Source organism: Typopeltis vanoorti, chromosome 18 (genome assembly GCF_054136105.1).
Source record: "Typopeltis vanoorti isolate ZY-2024b chromosome 18, IOZ_Tvanoo_1.0, whole genome shotgun sequence".
NCBI lineage: Eukaryota > Metazoa > Arthropoda > Arachnida > Uropygi > Thelyphonidae > Typopeltis > Typopeltis vanoorti.
Window position 1 is genome coordinate 11,486,560 of NC_143566.1, and position 21,747 is coordinate 11,508,306.

General features: G+C 37.3%; 1 protein-coding gene across 3 annotated transcripts in view; it reads right to left on the bottom strand.

The window, feature by feature from the left end:
* Opa1 (Opa1 mitochondrial dynamin like GTPase) overlaps positions 1–21,747 on the bottom strand; it is a 712,584-nt gene that overhangs the window by 120,969 nt on the left and 569,868 nt on the right. For all 3 annotated transcript variants that reach the window (XM_090408405.1, XM_090408403.1, XM_090408406.1), the window contains one exon: positions 14,305–14,444. In XM_090408405.1, the coding sequence (XP_090264531.1) occupies positions 14,305–14,444 (140 nt within the window). The remainder of the gene's footprint in view (positions 1–14,304; positions 14,445–21,747) is intronic.

A 21,747-nucleotide genomic window follows, 5' to 3' on the forward strand; every position in this document is an offset into this window, starting at 1 on the left:
AGTTTTTGGCCATGGTTGGCACTTCCAGACCACAGGTTATTGGTATTAGTGAATCATGGCTGACTGTAGATGATATAGCTAGTGGGATTGAATGTGATGGGTATAGTGTGTTCAGGAATGACCGGGAGAATATAATGGGGGGAGGAGTATTGTTGATGATAGCTGATGAGCTACAGCCAAGGAGAATAGAAGTTGAATTGCAGGATAGAGAAAAGAGTACATTTGAGGCCATTTGGTGTGAGTTGTGGCTAGCAGAACTAAATATACAATTGGGTGCTGCTATAGACCAGGTGATGGAAAAGATGGTGGTGACAGTATGCACAAGCAAAGAGAAGAAATGAGTGGAAGGAGGGTAATTATTATGGGAGATTTCAACTATGGTCGCATTGATTGGAGTGAGGAGAGGACACATGGGAGGAAGGAATTGGATTTTATGCGGTTATTAAGGGATAACTATCTGCGACAGCATGTAATGGAAAATACTAGGGGACAGAGAGTGCTTGACCTAGTGATTAGGATTTGGCTGTAACAAATATGACCACACTGGCACCAATTGGTGAGAGTGATCATAGGGTCTTGACTTGGGATGTGGCTAAAGGTGTGGAATTTTCAATTAAGACAGGGTACATGTGGAATTATCAGGCTGGAAATTATGACAAGCTTAGGAGTTTGATTGGTTCAGTGCCATGGCATGTACAACTGCAAGGAGTAGAAGTTGATAGTGCATGGGAGGCAGTTAAGAAGTGTTTGCATGAAGCAATGGCTGACTGTATACCTAGAGTCCAAATAATAAATCAAGTAGGGGTTAAATGGATGAATAACACCATTAAGCTTGAGCTGCAAAAAAAGAAACAACTATGGAGGGTTTAAGGAGAAGGGTGACCGGCAGGCACATGAACGGTATAAAGCACAGGCCAGAAGGGTAATGAGTGTGGTAAGAAAAGCAAAAAAGGATTATGAAAGAACATTGGCCATGCAGGCTAAAGAGAATCCTAAACAGTTTTTTAGATATGTAGCAAGTAAAAGGAAAAATGTACATGGCGGAATGATTTTAAAGAATGCCGATGGTAGGGAGGTAACTAAATCAGTTGATATAGTTGAGTTACTGAGTGAGCACTTTGCAAGTATACATCATCCAGGTGGTGACATTGCAGAAACAAATAAACCAGTAGATTATACGGGAATTGTGGTGAATGAAGTGGAGGTGAGTAGTCTATTGCATAATCTCAATGTCAATACATCCGTGGGATTGGATGGTATACCAGCTCGTGTCGTACGACAAGCAGCTAAAGAATTGTCAGTACCCTTGACCATTTTGTTTGAGTCTTGGGTCTGGGTTAATCCCGAGGGGGTGGAAAGAGGGGAAAATAGTTCCACTGCATAAAGGTGGTTCCAAGACTGCTGCTGTAAATTACCGACCGATCAGCATATCAGGAATCATTGTCAAGGTCTTAGAGAAATTAGTCAAGAAAAGAATACAGGATGGGATAGATGAAAATGGGATATTGTATGGGGGCCAACATGGTTTTGTGAAGGGTAGATCATGCCTCTGTAACTTGCTCACGTTCTATAACACAGTGACGGCTGAACTGGATAGGGGTAATGGGTTTACAGTGATACTACTGGACCTTGCCAAGGCCTTTGACAGGATACCACATGGAACCCTAATCAGTAAACTGGAGCAGATGGGGATAGATATAGGGTTGGTGAGATGGATAGGAGGATGGTTGAAGGAGAGATACTAGGGAGTGGTTTATGCAGGAGTGGAGTCTAAAAGACGGCTTGTGACTAGTGGTGTGCCGCAGGGCTCTGTTCTTGGACTACTGCTTTTCAATTTGTTAATCAATGATATAGGAAAGGATTTGAGAGCAAGTGTTCACTTGTCTGCTGATGATGCAAAGTTGGGTAGAGCAATTGTGAGTGCACAGGATGTCAAAATGTTACAGGATGATTTGGATAGTTTGGATGACTGGGCTAGGAAAAATGGATGTCAGTTTAATGTGGCAAAGTGTAAGGTTATGCACTTTGGGGTGAAAAGAATAGCAGCAGTATATCGCATTGGTGGAACCGTACTCCAGGAGATTGATGAGGCCAGGGATTTGGGAGTGTTGGTGGATAGGGAATTGAAGTTTAGGGGGCACATTGCAAAAGTGACTAAATCAGCTCATCAAATCACTTGGCTTCTGAAAAATACTTTATCATGCAGAGACAAACAAGTTGTTGTTCCTCTGTATCGAGCCTTGATAAGACCCCATCTGGACTACTGGGCCCAGTTATGGGCACCAGGGTTTCTTCGTGATGGGGAGGAAGTGTAGAGGATCCAGAGACGAGTGAACAAGATGATAGAAGGTCTGTGGAATGAACCTTATGAGAATAGGTTGAAGATTTGTGGGTTGCAGAGATTGGATGATAGGCGAAGGAGGGGTGATATGATTGAGACATTCAAATTACTGAAGGGTTTCTACAAGATAGATCCAGAAGATATTTTTGAAAATATGACTGGTGGTGGGAGGACTAGGGGCCATGCATGGAAGCTGGGCAAGAGCATGGTTGACACGGGTGTTAGAGCTAGGTTTTTTACTTGGAGAGTGGTGAATGAGTGGAATAAGCTTCCAGAGTCTGTTGTGGGTGCTATGACCGTGAATGAGTTCAAGGCAAGGTATGATAGATACTGAGTCAATGTCGAATGGTTGCTTGACATGATGTTAGGGCCTCCCTCGATGAGTCTGTCGACTCCTTGCAGTTGCCCGGAACAACAATAATAATAATAAAAGAGAAAGCTTTATTTGATAGTTTTAGTTGGCTAAGTTGATCTCGAGAAACTGAAAATTTTCTACAAAATTCTTTATTTGAGAAGAATTTGTCTTATTTGAATTAAAATTTTGCTAGTTAGTAAGTAAAAGAAAATATAAAGCTTTTTTAGTTATGATTTTTTGTATGAAACAAACTTAATTATTATTTCTTATCAGATCATACAAATTTGAGATATTAAAAACATTTAAATAAATTGCTCTCAAGCAAAGACATTCTAGTTAAAATAAATAAAATCCCAATATCTGATTCAAAGTACAAACAGAACTCAGAAAAGGAAACTTAAATCCGAGAGAGAATCGAAAGCATCGCGAGGTTGTCAATTCATAACCAAATTTTTCAAATATTAAAACAAAAAGGACATAGTTCCCAGTACTGATCATAATGAAGGTGGTAATAATGTTTGTGACATTGAAATCCAAACAGAATATCAGTGTCAAATCTAAACTTATAAGGCAGTCGAAAGTCAAGCGACTGTTACATGTGAACCTCTTGCAACTGAAGGAAGGTCTGCAAGTGAAAAACCTGCAGAAGGAGTGACTATGGAAGAATATGATACAGTTGATGCTTCAGTTGTGGGCCCTGTTGAAAACTCTGATATAAAGTGTGATGACTCTAGTACTTGGCCCAGAATAATCTCAAAACAACATGCGGCAAGAGATAGTATGAACTATCAGCTTTCAAGAATTCCAAAAGATTTATAAGTAGCCATGAATGACTTAATCACCTTACAATTTTGTGCATCGAAAATGATTTGGCTAAGCGAGTTGATTTATATTACAAAATATAAACATAAATGGATGGAACACATTCAAAGAATGAAAACAGAAAGATTACCAAAACAAGCCTTAAAGTACAAGCCATTAGGAAAAAGAAAACCAGGACGTCCTCTTAAACGATGACTTCTAAGGCTGGAACAGGCCATGCTAGGCCTAAATCCTTGATACGTATGCTGATGATGATGATGAGTTGATTTTACTGATATTATTGATAAATTTGCGTCGACAAAAGCTAGAAAATATACTTTGAAGTAATTTTCAATATTATTATTAGTTTGTATTATGCATGTTGGTAGTTTTTTAAATAAATATTAGTTCTGTGTTATCATTTGAACTCATTGATCCTAAACCCTGTTTGACTGTATAGCAATACGTTGTCCTTAACCTCAGTGATAGGTAGGGGGCCAGCCAAAAATCCTGGCCTGGGGGGGCTGCTTCAGGATGTGGGTGCCATGGTTAAAGCAACAGTTGGGAGTATTGCAAGTTATGGAAGTGAGTCATGGACACTCAGAAAGAGAGATAGGGAAAGAATTAATGCACTGGAAATGTGGTGTTATAGAAAGATGGAAAAGATTAGCTATACAGAGAGAATATCAAATCAAGAAGTTTTAAGAAGAATTGGGATGGAAAAAACACTGCTCAAGAATATTATGCAAAGAAAGACCAGATTTGCAGGACATCTCCTGAGAGGTTCTTCGGGACACCTGACAAGAACTATATTACAAGGAAAAGTTGAGGGGAAGAGAAGACGTGGAAGACCAACTAGAGAGTGGTTGAATGACATCGTGGAATGGACTGGTTTAAGAATGATGGAGGTGACAGAAAGAGATCAATGGAGAAGAGCTACTTATCTGCTGCAACCCTCTTGCTAGAGGATGATACTGGAAGACAACAATGACAAGGGAAATGGCTGCATTAAATATAAGTTATTGCTGGTAAGGTGCAAGGGAATGAAAAGAGAGCAAAATAGATCTACTGCATAAAGGAGACTCCAAGAGAGATAAAAAAATTGTAGACCAATCAACATCTCAGGGCTGGTGGTTAAGGTATCAGAGGAAAAGGTAGAATTCAGGAATGGTGCACAGGCATATGCTACTTCTTGCACTTCTGGAAACTGAGGATATTAATTGAATTGACTGGCCAGCATGCTCCCCCAGATCTCAATTCCATAGAACATGTTTGGGACACAACTGGGAGAAATGCATTGCTGCTCGAAATTCTCCTCCAGAAAACAAAGTCTTATCCTTGCTCTGAAGGAGAAGTGAGCCAGTTTGCCTCAAAAACTTCTTCACTTGATGCTAAGCATGGTACAACATTGTGAGAGCTGCACCACAGTTCAGCATGGACATATTCCATACTGAAATGTCTCTCCAAATGGTTTTCTGTAAGCATTTGACATTAATTCCTTAACAATGTCGTTAGGAAATTTGTAACTTTTGCCAAAAACGTATTGCAAATTAATTTGTACAAAATTTATAACATGTTTTATTATGTAATATAATTTATTAGTATGCTGGCAATAAATTTATGTCTGCTTTCAGCTGTAGTCATTAAAATTTTTTCACATAAAGGTAAAAATGAAGTTTGTTCTTAGCTTTCAGATGTCAGTGTGAGCTGTAGGCCCACAGATGCGAGACCCTTCGACACTTCTGCGCATTTCAGAAGAAGGGGAATCCATTCTAATAATAGGGTAATCAATCCATCTTGTGGGATGAGCTATTACACGTTGGAAAATTAACTTTTCTTTTATGAACACTGTAGCTTTTCAAGTGGTAACTATTTTTCTTGTAGAACAGTTGGAAAATTTTACGTATAAAGCACGTGATCTATCGCGAGTGTGCCAATATTGGACAGTAGAGATGTGCGCATCAGATAAATTGTAGTTGAGGCTGTTATTCATATGGGTTGAATCGAGGGATATTTCTTTAGATTCAAGTATCCTTCTTTCGAGTTCATCATAACAAGTATGTATATTGGATATTTGAGACCAGTCTATGAGATGTTGGAGGTCTTCGTTGGAGTTTATAGAGAAAAGTATGTGACTTGAGAGAGTGCTGGCTCAGGGTCCTATTGTAGGATATGTCTCTTTTGTCTTCAATAAGTAAAAGCACAGATTTAGCAGTCTGACTGTAGTATGGTTTGCCACATTCACAAATGATCTTGTAAACTCCTGGATACCGAAGAGGGAGTTGTGTTACTTTAGGTCTACTAAGTATGGAGCGGGGGTGCTTAAGGGTCAAAGCTGTATAACTGAGAGGAGACCTCCACATAGCCTTTAAAGGAATGCGGAGAAACGACCAGGGCTTCTGACCTAATGTCCAATCCTCACCTTCTCGTGGTGCACCCTGTTGGGTATCTACTTTGATACTGAACGAACGAGGATGGACTGGCAATTTGGGATTTAGCCGACCAAATTGTATTCTTATTGGCTTAAACCAAAATAAAAAATGATGGTACAACATGACAAAATTTCATGCCGTCTGGGGCGTCGCCCGGTTAAACAAGGCCCCCCGTTGTTTTCGCCAGGGAACCAGGGCGAACAGCGAAAAGTCAGCTACTGGAACAAATCTGAAAACAAACCCCAACTCAACATCACCAGAGTTAAAGATCGGTACTATCAACGTAAGAAGCCTGAATGGCAAAGAAATGGAGCTAGCTGAGGAATTAGATAAGCACCAGATCGACATAATAGGGGTGACTGAAACAAAAAAGACCAAAACTGGTGAGATCTTACTGAGCAATAAATACAAAATGTTATATTCATCATCATCATCATCAAATTCCTGCCATGTACCCTCAAGGGGTGTACAGGATATGACAGTACTACATGAAAAAATTACATCATTACTAACTTCCTATCTACAATTTTCCTCCAAATCAGTCTGTTACTTGTCAAGACTCCAACATTATCAGATCTTATATTTCTATCATCTAAGGCACTTTGTACCATATCAAACCACCTATATCTTGGTCTTCCTCTGGGTCGTTTTCCTGCCAACCTGGCAGAGAACACTTGTTTTGCTAATCTTTACTCTCCCATTCTATTTAAGTGACCATACCATCTGAGATTAGCTCTGCTAACGCATTCTTGGATGCTGACAATGTCAAGTTCTTTCCTAATATCCTCATTTTTAATATGATATTGCCATTGATGCCATCTGTTCATGCCTCTAATCTTTCTCAGGACTCTCATATCTGCGGTATCTAGTCTTTGGTCAAGTGTTTTACTTCTGACCCAGCTCTCAGATCCATAAGTTAAAATTGGTTTGAACACAGTCTTGTATACAGCTAATTTAGTGTTCCGACTAATTTCTTTCTTATTCCATATGAATTTATTCAATTGACTTCCCACGATACCAGCTTTGCTGATTCTGTTGTCTATTTCTATATTTAGTTTACCATCTTCAGTAAAAATTGTGCCTAAGTAGCTGAAATGTTTTACTTGTTCCACAGGTTCTCCATTCACAACACAGTTGACATTTTCAATGATTCTGCCTATTTTCATTGTCTTTGTCTTTTTATTGCTGACCTTCATACCATATCTATTACAACAGCTATTCAATTTAGTCAGAGAATCTTACAGACTTGTAGCGGATTTATTTAGAAGTATAACATCATCCGCATAAAGCAAAGAGCTGACATTAACATCTCCAATTTTGATATCAGGTTTAATTCCACATTCCTTCATAATGTGATCCATATAGATAATGAATAACAGAGAGGATAATGTACATCCTTGTCTCACACCAGATTTAACATTAAACCATCTTCCTGTACTTCCTTCAATTCTAACTGCTGACTGACAACTCAAATAAAGACTAAGTATTGCTTGATATAATGCCCCATTGATACCATATAACTGCAGCGTATTGAATAGCTTCTCTCTTGGCACCTTGTCATATGCCTTTTCCAAATCGACAAAACTTAAATACAGATCTTTGTTATATTCCCATGCTTTCTCGACTATTTGTCGTAAAGTGAAGATCTGATCCTGACAGCCTCTATTTGGCCTGAATCCAGCATGTTCTTCACCAAGCTTTTCTTCCACAAATCTTCTCAACCGTTTCTCAAGTATACTTGCATAGATCTTGCCAGGAACACTCAGTAGGGAAATACCTCTGTAATTCTCACATTCAGTTTTATTTCCCTTTTTATATATGGGTACTATGAGAGCTCTAGTCCAATCATCGGGAATTCGTCCCTCTGTCCAGGCTTTCTGAACTATGCAGTGCAGCCACTGTAAGACTCTTATACCACCATACTTCAGCATTTCTGGTCGAATATCATCTACTCCTGCTGCCTTTCCACATTTCAAGCCTTTGATGGCTTTTTCTACTTCAAGTATGGATATGTATTCCTGACTGCATGCCTGGTCAGTGTGTTTTATCACTGTGCTGTCATCACTGCTTGTTTCATTTAGCAGTTTTTCAAAGTAATTACTCCAAACTTCAAGGATATCTTTTTCTCCTGTTTTCATTTCACCTTTATCATCTCTAATTCCTTTTACAGCACTCTTTCCTCCATTCCTGAGCTTCTTCAATAAGTTATATTCAATGTTATATTCAGGCAATGACAATCAAGGAAAAGAAGGAGTAGCCATAGTATTCAACACAAAATACAAGGCTAATCTTCTTGAATGGCAATCAGTCTCAAGTAGAGTAATGTGGGCAAATATGAGAATGGGGAACTGGACAACGAGACTTATTTGTGCCTATGGTCCCACAGAAGGTTCAACTAAGGTAGAAGTGGAGGAATTTTTTGAGGCTTTAGAAAAAGCAACTGACACAATGAAAAAGGAAAAGTTGGTCCTTGTTGGGGATCTAAATAGCAGAGTAGGAAATGATTGTCAGACATAAAAATATTTTGGGAAAATTTGGAGAAAAGAGCAAAGCTAATAATAATGGCAAATATCTGTTGGATTTCTGCTCAGGACATGGACTGGTTATTACTAACACCATGTTCCAACATAAAAATGTGCACAAATTCACATGCAGAGAAGAGGCTAGGAATAGGAAAAGTCTCAGTGACTATGTTATTATTGACAGTGATGTTTTCTCCCTGGTGCAGGACACCAGAGTGTACAGAGGAGTTGAAATTGGAAGTGATCACTATTTAGTCCTGAGCAGGATAAAACTGAATTTCATATTGAAAAGAATAACATGTAAGAAAGTTTTAAAGCGAATAAAAGTTGAGCAGCTGTCAGATGTGAACTGTAGACTAAAATACAGAAAGATTATTGAAAATAAAATAAAAGAGTTTGAGAACAGGAATCAAACCTTAGAGATTCAGAGGCAAACTCTCAAGAAAACATTGATTGATTCAGCTAGGGAGGCATGTGGTGAGGTTGTGTGCAAGGATAAAAAAATCAGAACTCCCTAGTGGACACAGGAAGTTAAAGAGGAACTGAAGGAAAAGAAGAAAGCATATCAAAAGTTCCTCTCAAATAAGTCAGCTTTTACTCTTACAGAATACAGAGACAAATGTAAGAAAGCTAAACAGTGTGTAAAACTAGCTAAACAAAAGTCATGGGAGGACTTTGGAAAGAATATAGAAAATAAATATCAAGAAGGTGGCAAAATATTCTGGAGGTTGTTGAAGAAGCTTAGGAATGGAGGAAAGAGTGCTGTAAAAGGAGTTAGAGATGATAAAGGTGACATGAAAACAGGGGAAAAAGATATCCTTGAAGTATGGAGGAATTACTTTGAAAAACTGCTAAATGAAACAAACAGTGACGACAGCACAATGATAAAAAACACTGACCAGGCATGCAGTCAGGAATACATATCCAGACTTGAAGTAGAAAAAGCCATCAAAGGCTTGAAATGTGGAAAGGCAGCAGGAGTAGATGATATTCGACCAGAAATGCTGAAGTATGGTGGTATAAAATTCTTACAGTGGCTGCACTGCATAGTTCAGAAAGCCTGGACTGAGGGACGAATTCCCGATGATTGGAGTAGAGCTCTCATAGTACCCATATATAAAAGGAAATAAAACTGAATGTGAGAATTACAGAGGTATTTCCCTACTGAATGTTCCTGGCAAGATCTATGCAAGTATACTTGAGAAATGGTTGAGAAGAATTGTGGAAGAAAAGCTTGGTGAAGAACAAGCTGGATTCAAGGCAAATAGAGGCTGTCAGGATCAGATCTTCACTTTACGACAAATAGTCGAGAAAGCATGGGAATATAACAAAGATCTGTATTTAAGTTTTGTCGATTTGGAAAAGGCATATGACAAGGTGCCAGGAGAGAAGCTATTCAATATGCTGCAGTTATATGGTGTCAATGGGGCATTATATCAAGCAATACTTAGTCTTTATTTGAGTTGTAAGTCAGCAGTTAGAATTGAAGGAAGTACAGGAAGATGGTTTAATGTTAAATCTGGTGTGAGACAAGGATGTACATTATCCCCTCTGTTATTCATTATCTATATGGATCACATTATAAAGGAAAGTGGTATTAAACCTGATATCAAAATCGGAGATGTTAATCTCAGCTCTTTGCTTTATGCGGATGATGTTATACTTCTAAATAAATCCGCTACAAGTCTGCAAGATTCTCTGACTAAACTGAATAGCTGTTGTAATAGATATGGTATGAAGGTCAGCAATAAAAAGACAAAGACAATGAAAATAGGCAGAATCATTGAAAATGTCAACTGTGTTGTGAATGGAGAACCTGTGGAACAAGTAAAACATTTCAGTTACTTAGGCACGATTTTTACTGAAGATGGTAAATTATATATAGAAATAGACAACAGAATCAGCAAAGTTGGTATGGTGGGAAGTCAACTGAATAAATTCATATGGAATAAGAGAGAAATTAGTCGGAGCTCTAAATTAGCTGTATACAAGATAGTGTTGAAACCAGTTTTAAATTATGGATCTGAGAGCTGGGTCAGAAGTAAAACACTTGACCAAAGACTAGAGACCGCAGATATGAGAGTCCTGAGAAAGATTAGAGGCGTGAACAGATGGCATCAATGGCAATATCATATTAAAAATGAGGATATTAGGAAAGAACCTAACATTGTCAGCATCCAGGAATGCATTAGTAGAGCTAATCTCAGGTGGTATGGTCACTTAAATAGAATCGGAGAGGAAAGATTAGCAAAACAAGTGTTCTCTGCCAGTTTGGCAGGAAAACGACCCAGAGGAAGACCAAGATATAGGTGGATTGATACGGTACAAAGTGCCTTAGACGATAGAAATATAAGGTCTGATAATGTTTTAGTCTTGACAATTAACAGACTGATTTGGAGGAAAATTGTAGATAGGAAGTTAGTAATGATGTAAATTTTTCATGTATTACTATCATATCCTGTACACCCCTTGAGGGTACATGGCAGGAATTTGATGATGATGATTCTTTTTTTAAACTGAACTTCAGTTTTTTACATTAGATCTGTTGTTGTTATTTTACAATGTTTCTGTTATTTTTTATATAATTCTCTGTATTGGACACCTGAGGAAGTTGATTTTTTCAACGAAACTAGTAGTGTCTCACGATTAAACCTTATTCTTTTTTAATCTCAGTGTTATAGTCATTTAAACCATATTAATATTCATAACATTATTAACTTATTAACCGAGTAAATATGAACTCCGATATATATATATATATAAATATATAAATCATCATCAGTTTCCTTATATGTATCCTCAAAGGGTATACAGGATACTTTGGCATATATTACATGATGAAGCTTATATTATTACTAGTTACCTATTAACCACCTTACCAGCCATTATGGATCAAATATACGTCCTCATACGCTTCGTATCCTTCATATATTTAAATGTAATATCAATGGTATTACAATTTTAATATGCACTTCGCATCCATGATAAACTTGACGTCTATAGATGTCTTGGCCAGTAGAGTGTACAATTTTCCTCCAAATTAGTCTATCACTTGGCAGCACACCTATATTTTCATATCTTACATTCTGTTTTTTTTTATTGCATCAATCCACGAGATACTGGACTTTGTCTAGGTCTTTTTCCTGACATCAAAAATCTGATTTACTAAACATTCTTCTCCAATTCTGTTTGAATAACCATCTCACCTTATTTTAGCTCTGATCATATATTCTTGAATGCTAGCAATCTCAAGTTCCTTTCTAATATCTCCATTTTTAATATGATTTTGCCATTAGTGCCATCTGTTCTCTTAATGTTTTGGCTAATTGCTGTCTTAATAGTTGGCTGACCATCATATCATCATCATCACTCATTAAATACTTGACATGTACTATCAGGAGATGCACAGGATATTATGATAGTACTACATGAAAAATGTTACACCATTTTTAACCTTCCTATCAACAGTATTCCTCCAGACTAATTCATTATCTGTCAAAACTCCAATATTATCAGATCTTACGAGAATGGTTTTGTGATGGGTAAGTCTTTTTTTATAATAGATAAATGATATGGGTACACAATATCTGACAGGATACCACATGAAACTGTTACACAAATTGGAGCAAATAGAAATGCATATTGTGCTGGGAATTTGGATAAGAGGATGGCTGAGAGGAGAAGGTGGGTGACTAGTAGTGAACTTGGGCTCTGTACTTGGACTGCTGCTACCATTTAATTTATACATCCGTGATACAGGAAATGGTTTAAAGAGAAATATTCAGTTTTCTGGTAATAATGCAAAGCTAAGAGTGACAGTCAATATGGAAAAGCACATGGCTGCTGCCAGTTTAATGTGACCCAAGACATTATTATTATTATTCCTATTTACATCTGGATACTACTGGATGTAGATCTTGTTATTGGATTCTTTAGGGATGAGGAAATGTTGGAGAGGATCTAGGAGTGAGTATCAAGACTGCGTGCATTTGCCGTTAAACTGACTCAAAATATATCAGCCAGCATAACAGCGAATGCATGCATTTCATTGTTTAAGCGATTTTAAATATTCTTTACTCGAAACATTAACTCATTACTTTGCTTGTAGTTTTTCAATTTAAGCATGCTATTTCCTGATGAAGTGAAACAATTTTTTTTTCACAAAATTAGTCGAATTAAAACATAATTTTTTTTTTTTTTTTACTTCTTTGTGAGTGGTACCAGAATATAGTGATTCAAGAAAATAGTGTTAGCAAGAGTGTCAGGATCAATTTTTTTTCTTGGAGGGTGGTGACTGGGTGAAACAACTTATCAGTGGTGTTTATGAGTGATTTACTCTGTCAGTAAATTAGTTCAAGGAGAAGTATGAAAGATATTGTGTGAATAATGATTAGTATAGGCACTCTATAATGACATTTCTCAGACATCCATGGAGATGTCTGAGAAAATAATAATATATTGAAACTTTTTTTTCCTATTTCTTTCACCTTCCTCACTTTGGGATGAGAGATGAAAAAAAGAGCAAAAATTCTTCCACACTCTCCATGTTGTTCAAACTTGACCACATACAGCTTAGATAAAATTTTTTTTTTCTGTGTCTTAAAAATAAATAAACTAAGTTAGACAGGCCACCTCCAAATGTCCATCTTTACAAATGAATCATTAGTTATATATACTTTTTAGTCCCTCAGTCATGTATGTACTATTCATTTAACAACTCAATTATCTGCATTAGAAATTCTTAAAATACAGAATGGCCATAATTAAAGAGGAGGTATTCAGAGCCCTGTAGCGAAAAATGTATTGGACAAAATTAACCTAACTTGGTGGTGGTAGTATATTCTGAAACATGGCATTTTTATTTACAGACGATAAAAAATAGTACAAAATTCTACTACCAGCAGACATTTGGCACTATAAGCATGTGGTATGGAATTAATTAAACAGTAATGACTAGAAGAGACACAACAAATCATTTTTCATGTTGTGGTTCAATATGTTCAATAGCTTGAGTATGTGGGATTTTGTAGGGGAAAAAACCTCAGCATTTGATGCAGGATTTTCCACACAGTTGAGTAAGGCATGTCCAGTTGCTTTGATATTGCCCGAGTACTGCTGGCCTCTTGTGTGCTATTCATTCTGTGTTCTATGACAGCACTTGCAACTTTGCCAACTTGTTGAGGAATAACTCCTTGCGCCTTCATTGTAGCCTCACTGATAAAGATTCACTATTTTTGAATAAAATTTCATAAAATCATTTTTCTATGATTTGTTATTGTCATTGGACCTTTTCTCCAATCCTTCAAACACTGTAATTCTCGAAGCGTGGCATTAGCATTACTGCATTTTTGATAGTAAAGCTTGACTAGCAATGCATGTTCCAGTAAGGCGAGATTCATAGCACTTCAGTCTTATCAGAATGAAGCAAATCAGTTTCGTTCTTCCTTATATACACAAACATGTTGATATAAACAGTGAGATTATGCAAATATCACTCTCTCTTATAGTGCCAAATGTCCCCTAGTGGCAGAATTTTGTACTATTTTTTATCTTCTGTAAATAAAAATCCCATGTTCCAGAGTGTAGTTACATCAAGTTTGGTTCCATTTCAAATAATACAATTTTTGCTACAGGACTCTGAACAACACCTGTTTATTTATGGCTATCCTGTATATATAATGTAAAAAGTTTTCTACACACAAAAAGGTCTGCAACTTTTTTTGAGAATGGGATTAATATGAATGTGTGTGTGTGGGGGGGGTATTTATTTCTTCTGTATGTAAATATATATAAGAAAAAAAATGAAAAAAAATATAAATTTAAAACTATCTTCATAAACAACATTTTCCTCACCAAAAAATAATCAGAATTCAGTATTCTTTCCAGTTCTGATTTGATAGCACATCTAAGTTTTTGCTCATCAGTTTGATATTTCCAATAAAGCCAACTTTCCCAAGATCCTGGTCCTACTAAGTCTTTGAGGCTGTTTTCAGCTAACAAAGAAATAAATACACACACATCTATATAAATACATTAGTTCAAATATGTAAGGATAAAATACTTATTAAAGATTTACTCAGTAAAGGATAAAATATAAATAAGAGTAAGAATGTTGTGGCTTGTCAGATTTTCACCAAATTACGGGGCCACCCAAATGGCTCTCTTATTATTATTAAGAGAGATCTCCAGGGAGGCCACATATTACATGCACCAGCTATCATATTTATTCTTGAATTCATTCAAACTGCTTGCACATACCACATCCACATCCTATAAGAGGCCATCACCCCCTTCTTGGCAGAATTCATTCTCAGCTTCCAAGGATGCCCTATTGCCCTTTCTCCACCCTCCACAAAGTGAAAAATTCCATCAACTGAAATCCTGTATAACCCGTTCAGAAGTTAGTAAGTCTCAATCATATCGCCCTCTTTTTCATGGTTGCTAGTGTCTGCAGTCTACAAATTCTCAATCTGTGTTCATAATCAATATTCTACAATCCTGATATCATTTTTAACACTCTCCTTTGCACTCTCTCCAGTATATGAATCCCAATGGAAACCAGACCTTTGCACAATAGTCCAAGTGAGGTCTTATCAAGGCCTTGTAAAGAGAAAAAATTACATCCTTATCTTTACATGTCACGGTTTGTTTCAGCATTGCAATTATCTTTTTGAGTTGTATTTGTAATCTTTGCTACATGGCCCACTGAACTTCAATTTCCTATCGACAATATAATACACACACTGGATATCTAATCATGTCAAAGTGCAGGACTTTACATTTACTGACATTGAATTGACATCCATTTTCCCATGCCCAGAATTCCAGCCTATTCAAATCATTTTGCAACTAATGCCATCAGCAGCAATGCTGATTACCCTACCTATCTTTGCATCATCAGCAAAAAGCTGTATGTCACCTGTCAAATCCTTCCTAATATCATTAATGTACAGAGTGAATAACAGTGGACCAAGAACTGATTCTTGTGGTACACCACTAGTTACCTTAAATCATGCAGACTCACGTGCCCCGTATACAACTTTTTGGTATCTGTCAGTCTGCGATCCTCTTAACAACACTAATATTTCATAATTCAAACCCATATCCTCCAATTTATGCAACAGTCTTTCATGTTGTATTCAGTCAAAAGCCTTAGCAAAATCCAAACGTATCATGATGTATCCATTCCCCTTGTTTCGTTCAATGGTAACATTAGTATAGAATGTGAGCAAGTTGTTAAAACATGACCTTCCCTTAGTAAATCGGTGCTGCTCATTGCAAAGTAGAGATTCACTCTCAACCTATTTCTGAATGTAAGCCCTAACCAATTTTGCCAAAATCTTCAAAACCACTCCTGAAATATTGATTGGTCAATAGTTGGATACATCAGTCTTTCATCACCCTTGTGCAATGCGATTACCATAAATTTTTTGCATTCCTGCAGAATCTTCCCTGATCTAAGACTCAAATTATAGAGCCTGGTCAAAGGAATAGCCAGTTCAGCTGAACACGCTTTAACACCCATGCTGATATCCCATCAGTCCCTATTGCTGAATTCTTATTCAGTATTTGCAACCGCTCAAATACTCCCACCCCTCTTCATACACCTGAGTTTCTTCAGAAGAGGTAGCAGTGAACTCATGTTGCATATACCAGATTGACAGCTTTCAACAAAATGGGCACTAATTAGTCGAACAACCTTTTCTGCATCTATCACCCTCACGCCATGTACATTTAGAACAGTTATTCTTTCATATTCATTCTTTCTTTTACTTGCAGCATATCGATACAATTCTTGTGGGTTGTCTTTAGCATGCAATGCCAGTTTCTTTTCATACCCAGACTTAGCTTTCCATACAACAGTTGTGACTCTTCTGGCTTGGTGCTTGTAATTTTCATAACGGACACCATCCTTATGTGGCTGGTATTCCTTCCACAACATCAGTTTCTTAAAAATCTCTTGCGTAATAAGATTACACATCCATTTGACTTGTATCCTATTCATTTCTTGAACTCTCAGAACATATTCAGATATTGCATTATTTAAGTATTTTTTAAATGCTTCCCATCCACTGTTGATATTCTTCCCATCCAGCAACCAATACCATTCTGTTGAACTCAGTATATTTCTCCGACACTATAATCAAATGTAACACTCTTTGATCTAGAGTTCCTTCTGTCACATGCTGCATGAGGAAGTTGCCCCACAACAGCTCAATAAATTTGGTTTTATTCTTCTCATGAGATTTTACTGCTACCCAATCAATATTTGAATAATTAAAGTTTCCCATTATGATTACTCTTTTTGCACCCATCTTTTCTATTTGGTGATACATTTCTTCATCACTAGCAACCGATTCACCAGGTCTGTAACAACACACCACTATGTAATTGATCTTGTTGGATTCCAATTCACACCCGATGGCTTCAAATTCACTGACACATGAAATACTGTTACTAGTATTACAATCATCCTCAACACTAACTAAATTCAAGTCATCCAATATCATTAGCAGCATGCCCCTCCTTTCCTATTCTCTGTATCCTTCTTAAAAATACTGTACCCCTTACACTCGATACCAGTTAATATATCTGATTATGGTAGCCAGGTCTCACTAATGCCTACAATCTGAGGTCCCATATTGACCAAGGCAACATTGTAATCCTACCTGTTCGTTTCTGATACTCCTAGCATTCACATATAGACACAATAAGCTACCTGAATGTTCTTTTGTATACTTGTGTCTGTATGACACAGTTGGACAACTTGCAGATCTCTATTCTTGTCTAGTGCCTTATACATATAGACATTTTTGCACATGTTAGATGGGTCGGAACTGGACGAACACAAAGTTGAAGTCGTTCTCTCCTTGTAATCACATCCATGATAATGCCCATTCCCATCATTAGCACAATTATATAACATTGTTGCTTTTACACTCTTGTTCTCACCATTTCTCTCATTATAATTTACTCTCTGTGTTAGGTCTCATACCACTTATTAGTTTTTCAAGACTCCTGATACCAAACACATTCATTAAAAAAAAGTTAGTTGCACTGTAATTTATTTATTTATTTATTTTCTTGCAAGTGTACTAGGAATTATCCATCTCTAAATGTTTTGGGATTCACTGTGGCAATTCAGAAAGAGTGGTCTTGAACTAAGGAGTGATATTTTCAATCTCAAACTTCATGCATCAGAAAAATAGTGCTACTTTTCACAGCATTCAATTCCATTGCATGTTTTGCACAATTTCAGATGAAGTATGTTAAAATTCATGCTTAGTTCTCAAATTATTATTTTTTGTTTTACATTAATTCTGCATGTGAAAGATTGAAAAACCTACACCATATCTGCGCAATCTTCAGGTAAGTGGTTATGATGATAAAAGGAACTATTGCATTTCTTGAGCAGATGGAGGATAATCCAATAGTACACACAGCAAACTATTCCAGAAGACAATTTCACAGAATGAAGAAGGGCATTAGGATGAAGTTTGGTTAATCTGAATCTGCATCAATGTGTTTGGAATGGGTGTCAGTGCAGTATCTGCTTGCATTTTTATACATCTAGGAAAAAAGAACAAGAATGACAGAGCACTACTCACTGAATTCACAACACAAGAACAATAAAAAAAGAATTAGTATTTATTTAACTTATTAGTCAATATTTTGCTGGTATTATATGCAGTGAAATATTTTCTTATTATTCTTGGGTTGTGAAGTAATACCATTAAATAAATTAACATGAACTTCCAATGCATAAGCCTTTCTACTCATTTAAGTACTCAAATTACCTACAGAGGCATCAGGTAGCAAATGGTTGGATGGAGCATTTAAGAAAGAGATCATAAATTAACTGGATGACCATCCTCTTCTAGTTAGCAACAGGAATTTTCTGTGAGAACAGTATTCAAACGTTAGACAGATCTATGGTTTAGTAATTGCACAAATGAGAATGTTAACTATCATACATGGCATTTCTAGAGGCTGAATAGCCATGTATGATAGTTAACATTCTCAACTAACTGAAGAATGGAAAGTTCACTGTTTAGGGAATTAATTATAGATCTTAAAACAGAATGTTTAAGGACCAAGATGTCTCAAAGAAGAGGGTGGAGCACACCATCATCAGGAAAACTATGGATAGAATTTAAGGCAACTGATAGGTCATTTATATTAGTGGAGGAAGAGTACAAAAAAAAAAGTATGGATCCCCAGGATATTCCAGTACTGGCAAAGAAATTTGAAACAGGAAGCCTATCCCTCCTTACCTCCACAGAAAAACTTGATCACCTAACTGCAATAGTTATAAGATAGACTAAAGATGGAAATTTGCTAAGCAGACCACTATGCCAAACTTGATGAAATATCTCAAAAATGTCACAGCTATGTATTTCTTGAATAAAATAAATCTGTCAATGCCTTATCTAGCTGTTGGAGACTGATGGGAAAGTTTAATTGCCACTGGCAGCCAATCAGAGATACAGTTCACAAAACTATCACTAATTATACACAGCATCAGGTGAACAGAGAGAGATGCCAAGTGCTGCCATCAATCTTAACACTATATTTACTCTGAAATAGTGAGTTCTAGTGTCAATTTTCTTGAGTTTATGGGATGAAAAACCTGCTTGTCTGTGTTAGAGATTGACTAACTTGGTAACTGGTTGAAAAAAAGCTAAGAAAAAGTTCTTATAGTTGGCAACTAGAATTGAACTTAGGTTTCCATTCTTTGGGTGGCAAATGCATCCATACCATCATGTGGATGGTATTACATTGTTGAAGAATACACTAACAAGCAAGGATAGTGAAGTTATTGTTTACCTTTATAAGGCCACATCCAAACTTCTGTGGGCAGATCTGGTCACTGAGATTCTGTGGGGATGAGGAAGTGACAAAGATTGTGGCAAGTCTATGGAATGCTCACTATGAGAACAAACTGAAATTGTAATGTGATGGTCTGTAGGCTTCAAAAAACTAGTTGATAAGTGGAAAAGATGAGACATGATAGAACTATGCGAGTTATTAAAGGGGTTTTATAGGATTGACACCAAAAACTTTTTTCATTATACAGCAGGGAGGGAAAGGTTGTGGGTGATTCGTCAGTGAATGAGTTTAAGAAGAGTTAAGATAGGTATTGTGTAAATAATGGATCTCCTGCGATGAGTCTTCTGCCTCCTTGAAGATACCTGCATAATAATAATAATTATGCTGGATAGTAACATGATGAGAACAACATCTAAGATCTGCATGCAACAGGTTTTTGATGACATATGACCAAACTTGATATAGGATCTAACCTTGTTTCTTGTTACACTGATCTGGATTTATTAACACTGCTGATAACTTTGAATATTCCGACAAAAAAATTATAGCCACTGTAAGCTTTCGTATACTGCCAAAATACCTGATTTGTCTTTGTTGTGTGTGCTGCTAATTCTGATTTATGTCTTCTTTTTTTACCTCTGATGTGTACTGACATGCATCACTCCTAAACATCTGTCCCATATAGCAAATGCACACAATCACAAGTGGATCCGATATACTTTTACTCCCAGTTATTTGTGTGAAAGCAGGAGGTTTTGGAAACTTGAGATCTTGTTTAGTGAAGAGAAAGCAACTCCCCACTACCTTGTTGATGCATTATCACAAAAAATAGCTACAATAATAATATACAAAAAAATAGTTCAGATTGAGATATTTAAGTTCTTATCTTCTGATATTTATATAGTGCTAAAAATTAAATTAAATTAAAAATGCAAAGAAATTATATTCTTGTTTAATCCTTTGTACAGGCGTAAGCAAACAGAGTTTGCTTACAGTGGGTCTGGCTACTACTGATGAGACCTCAATAAAGGTTGAAACCAGTCTGGGTAGTAGCTTTTCCCATAATGCATAGCACTCCACACCTGAAAGAATGTGTGCTTTGCAATATAGTATACTCAGGCAATTAATGTGAAGTTATTAGCTTCTATGAGAAGTCCAAAAAACTGTCCGGCCAAAAAAGGAGTCCTACCTAACATGGCTTAGGGTCAGGTCACCTGAGATGTGTTTGCAGTATGCTGAGGCACAAAAAGCTGCTGCTGAGGCAGTAAAGAGAGCAAAGCAGAAGGCTTGGGAATCCTTTGCAGAAAGATTAGACTCATCCTATGTAAATGCAAACAAAGTATTCTGGCAGACCATCTTCCGCCTTCGAGGGAGGAAATCGTGCACAGCAAGGGCAATTAAAGCCTCTGATGGTGCACTTTTAACAACCTAGAAGGATATCCTCCACAGATGGAAGGAATACTTTGAGAGCATTCTTAACCCGGGTGGCCCAACAGTTGTGGACATCCAAAAGGTGCAGATCAGGGAAATGACTAGTCTCACAGCAGAAGAGGTCCATTTAGCAATAAAATCACCAAAATCGGGCAAGACTGCTGGCGATGATGAAATTCGGCCCGAAATGCTAAAAGCCTTAAATCGAGACAGTGTTCTCTGGCTAACTCGAGTGTGTCAGGCTGCTTGGATATCTGGGCAAGCACCAAAGCAATGGCAGACAGGCATAATAATACCAGTCTTTAAGAAGGGAGACCAGAAGGATTGCAGTAACTATCATGGCATCTCTCTGCTCAGCCTGCCTGGGAAAGTGTATGCTAAGTGCTTGGAAAGACGGTGCAGGAGCATAGTTGAGTCAAAGTTCCAGGAAGAATAATGTGGCTTTCATCTTGGTAGAAGCACAACTGACTAAATCTTCACTTTAAGGCAAGTCTTTGAGAAATGTTGGGAATATGTCAAGAATGTCTACACGTTTTGTGGACTTGGAGAAGGCATATGACCGGGTTCCTCGGGATAAGCTTTGGCAAGTAGTACAGGAGTATGGAATGGATGGCCAACTATTAGCTGCCATCACGTCCCTGTATGAATGCCCAGAGTTTTGTGTCAGGGTAAACAGCACAAAGTCTGAACCTTTCACAGTCTCTGTTGGCTTCCGCCAAGGGTGTGTTCTGTCACCCCTCCTTTTCATAATATTTATGGACTGGATTGATAGGCACAGCTGAGGCAGTGAGTGTGTCAGAATTGGAAGATGTAGCGTTGGACGTCTGCTTTTTGCAGATGACCTCCAGCAGACCCTGGATAGGTTTGTAGCTGTTTGTGCAGACGCCGGAATGAAGATCAGTGTGGCCAAAACTGAAACATTTGTGGTCTCAAGACAACCATCCCAGTGCACTCTACATGTAAGTGGAGTCCTAATGAGGCAGGTGGAGAAGTTTAAATACCTTGTGTCCATATTCACGAATGATGGAAAATGGG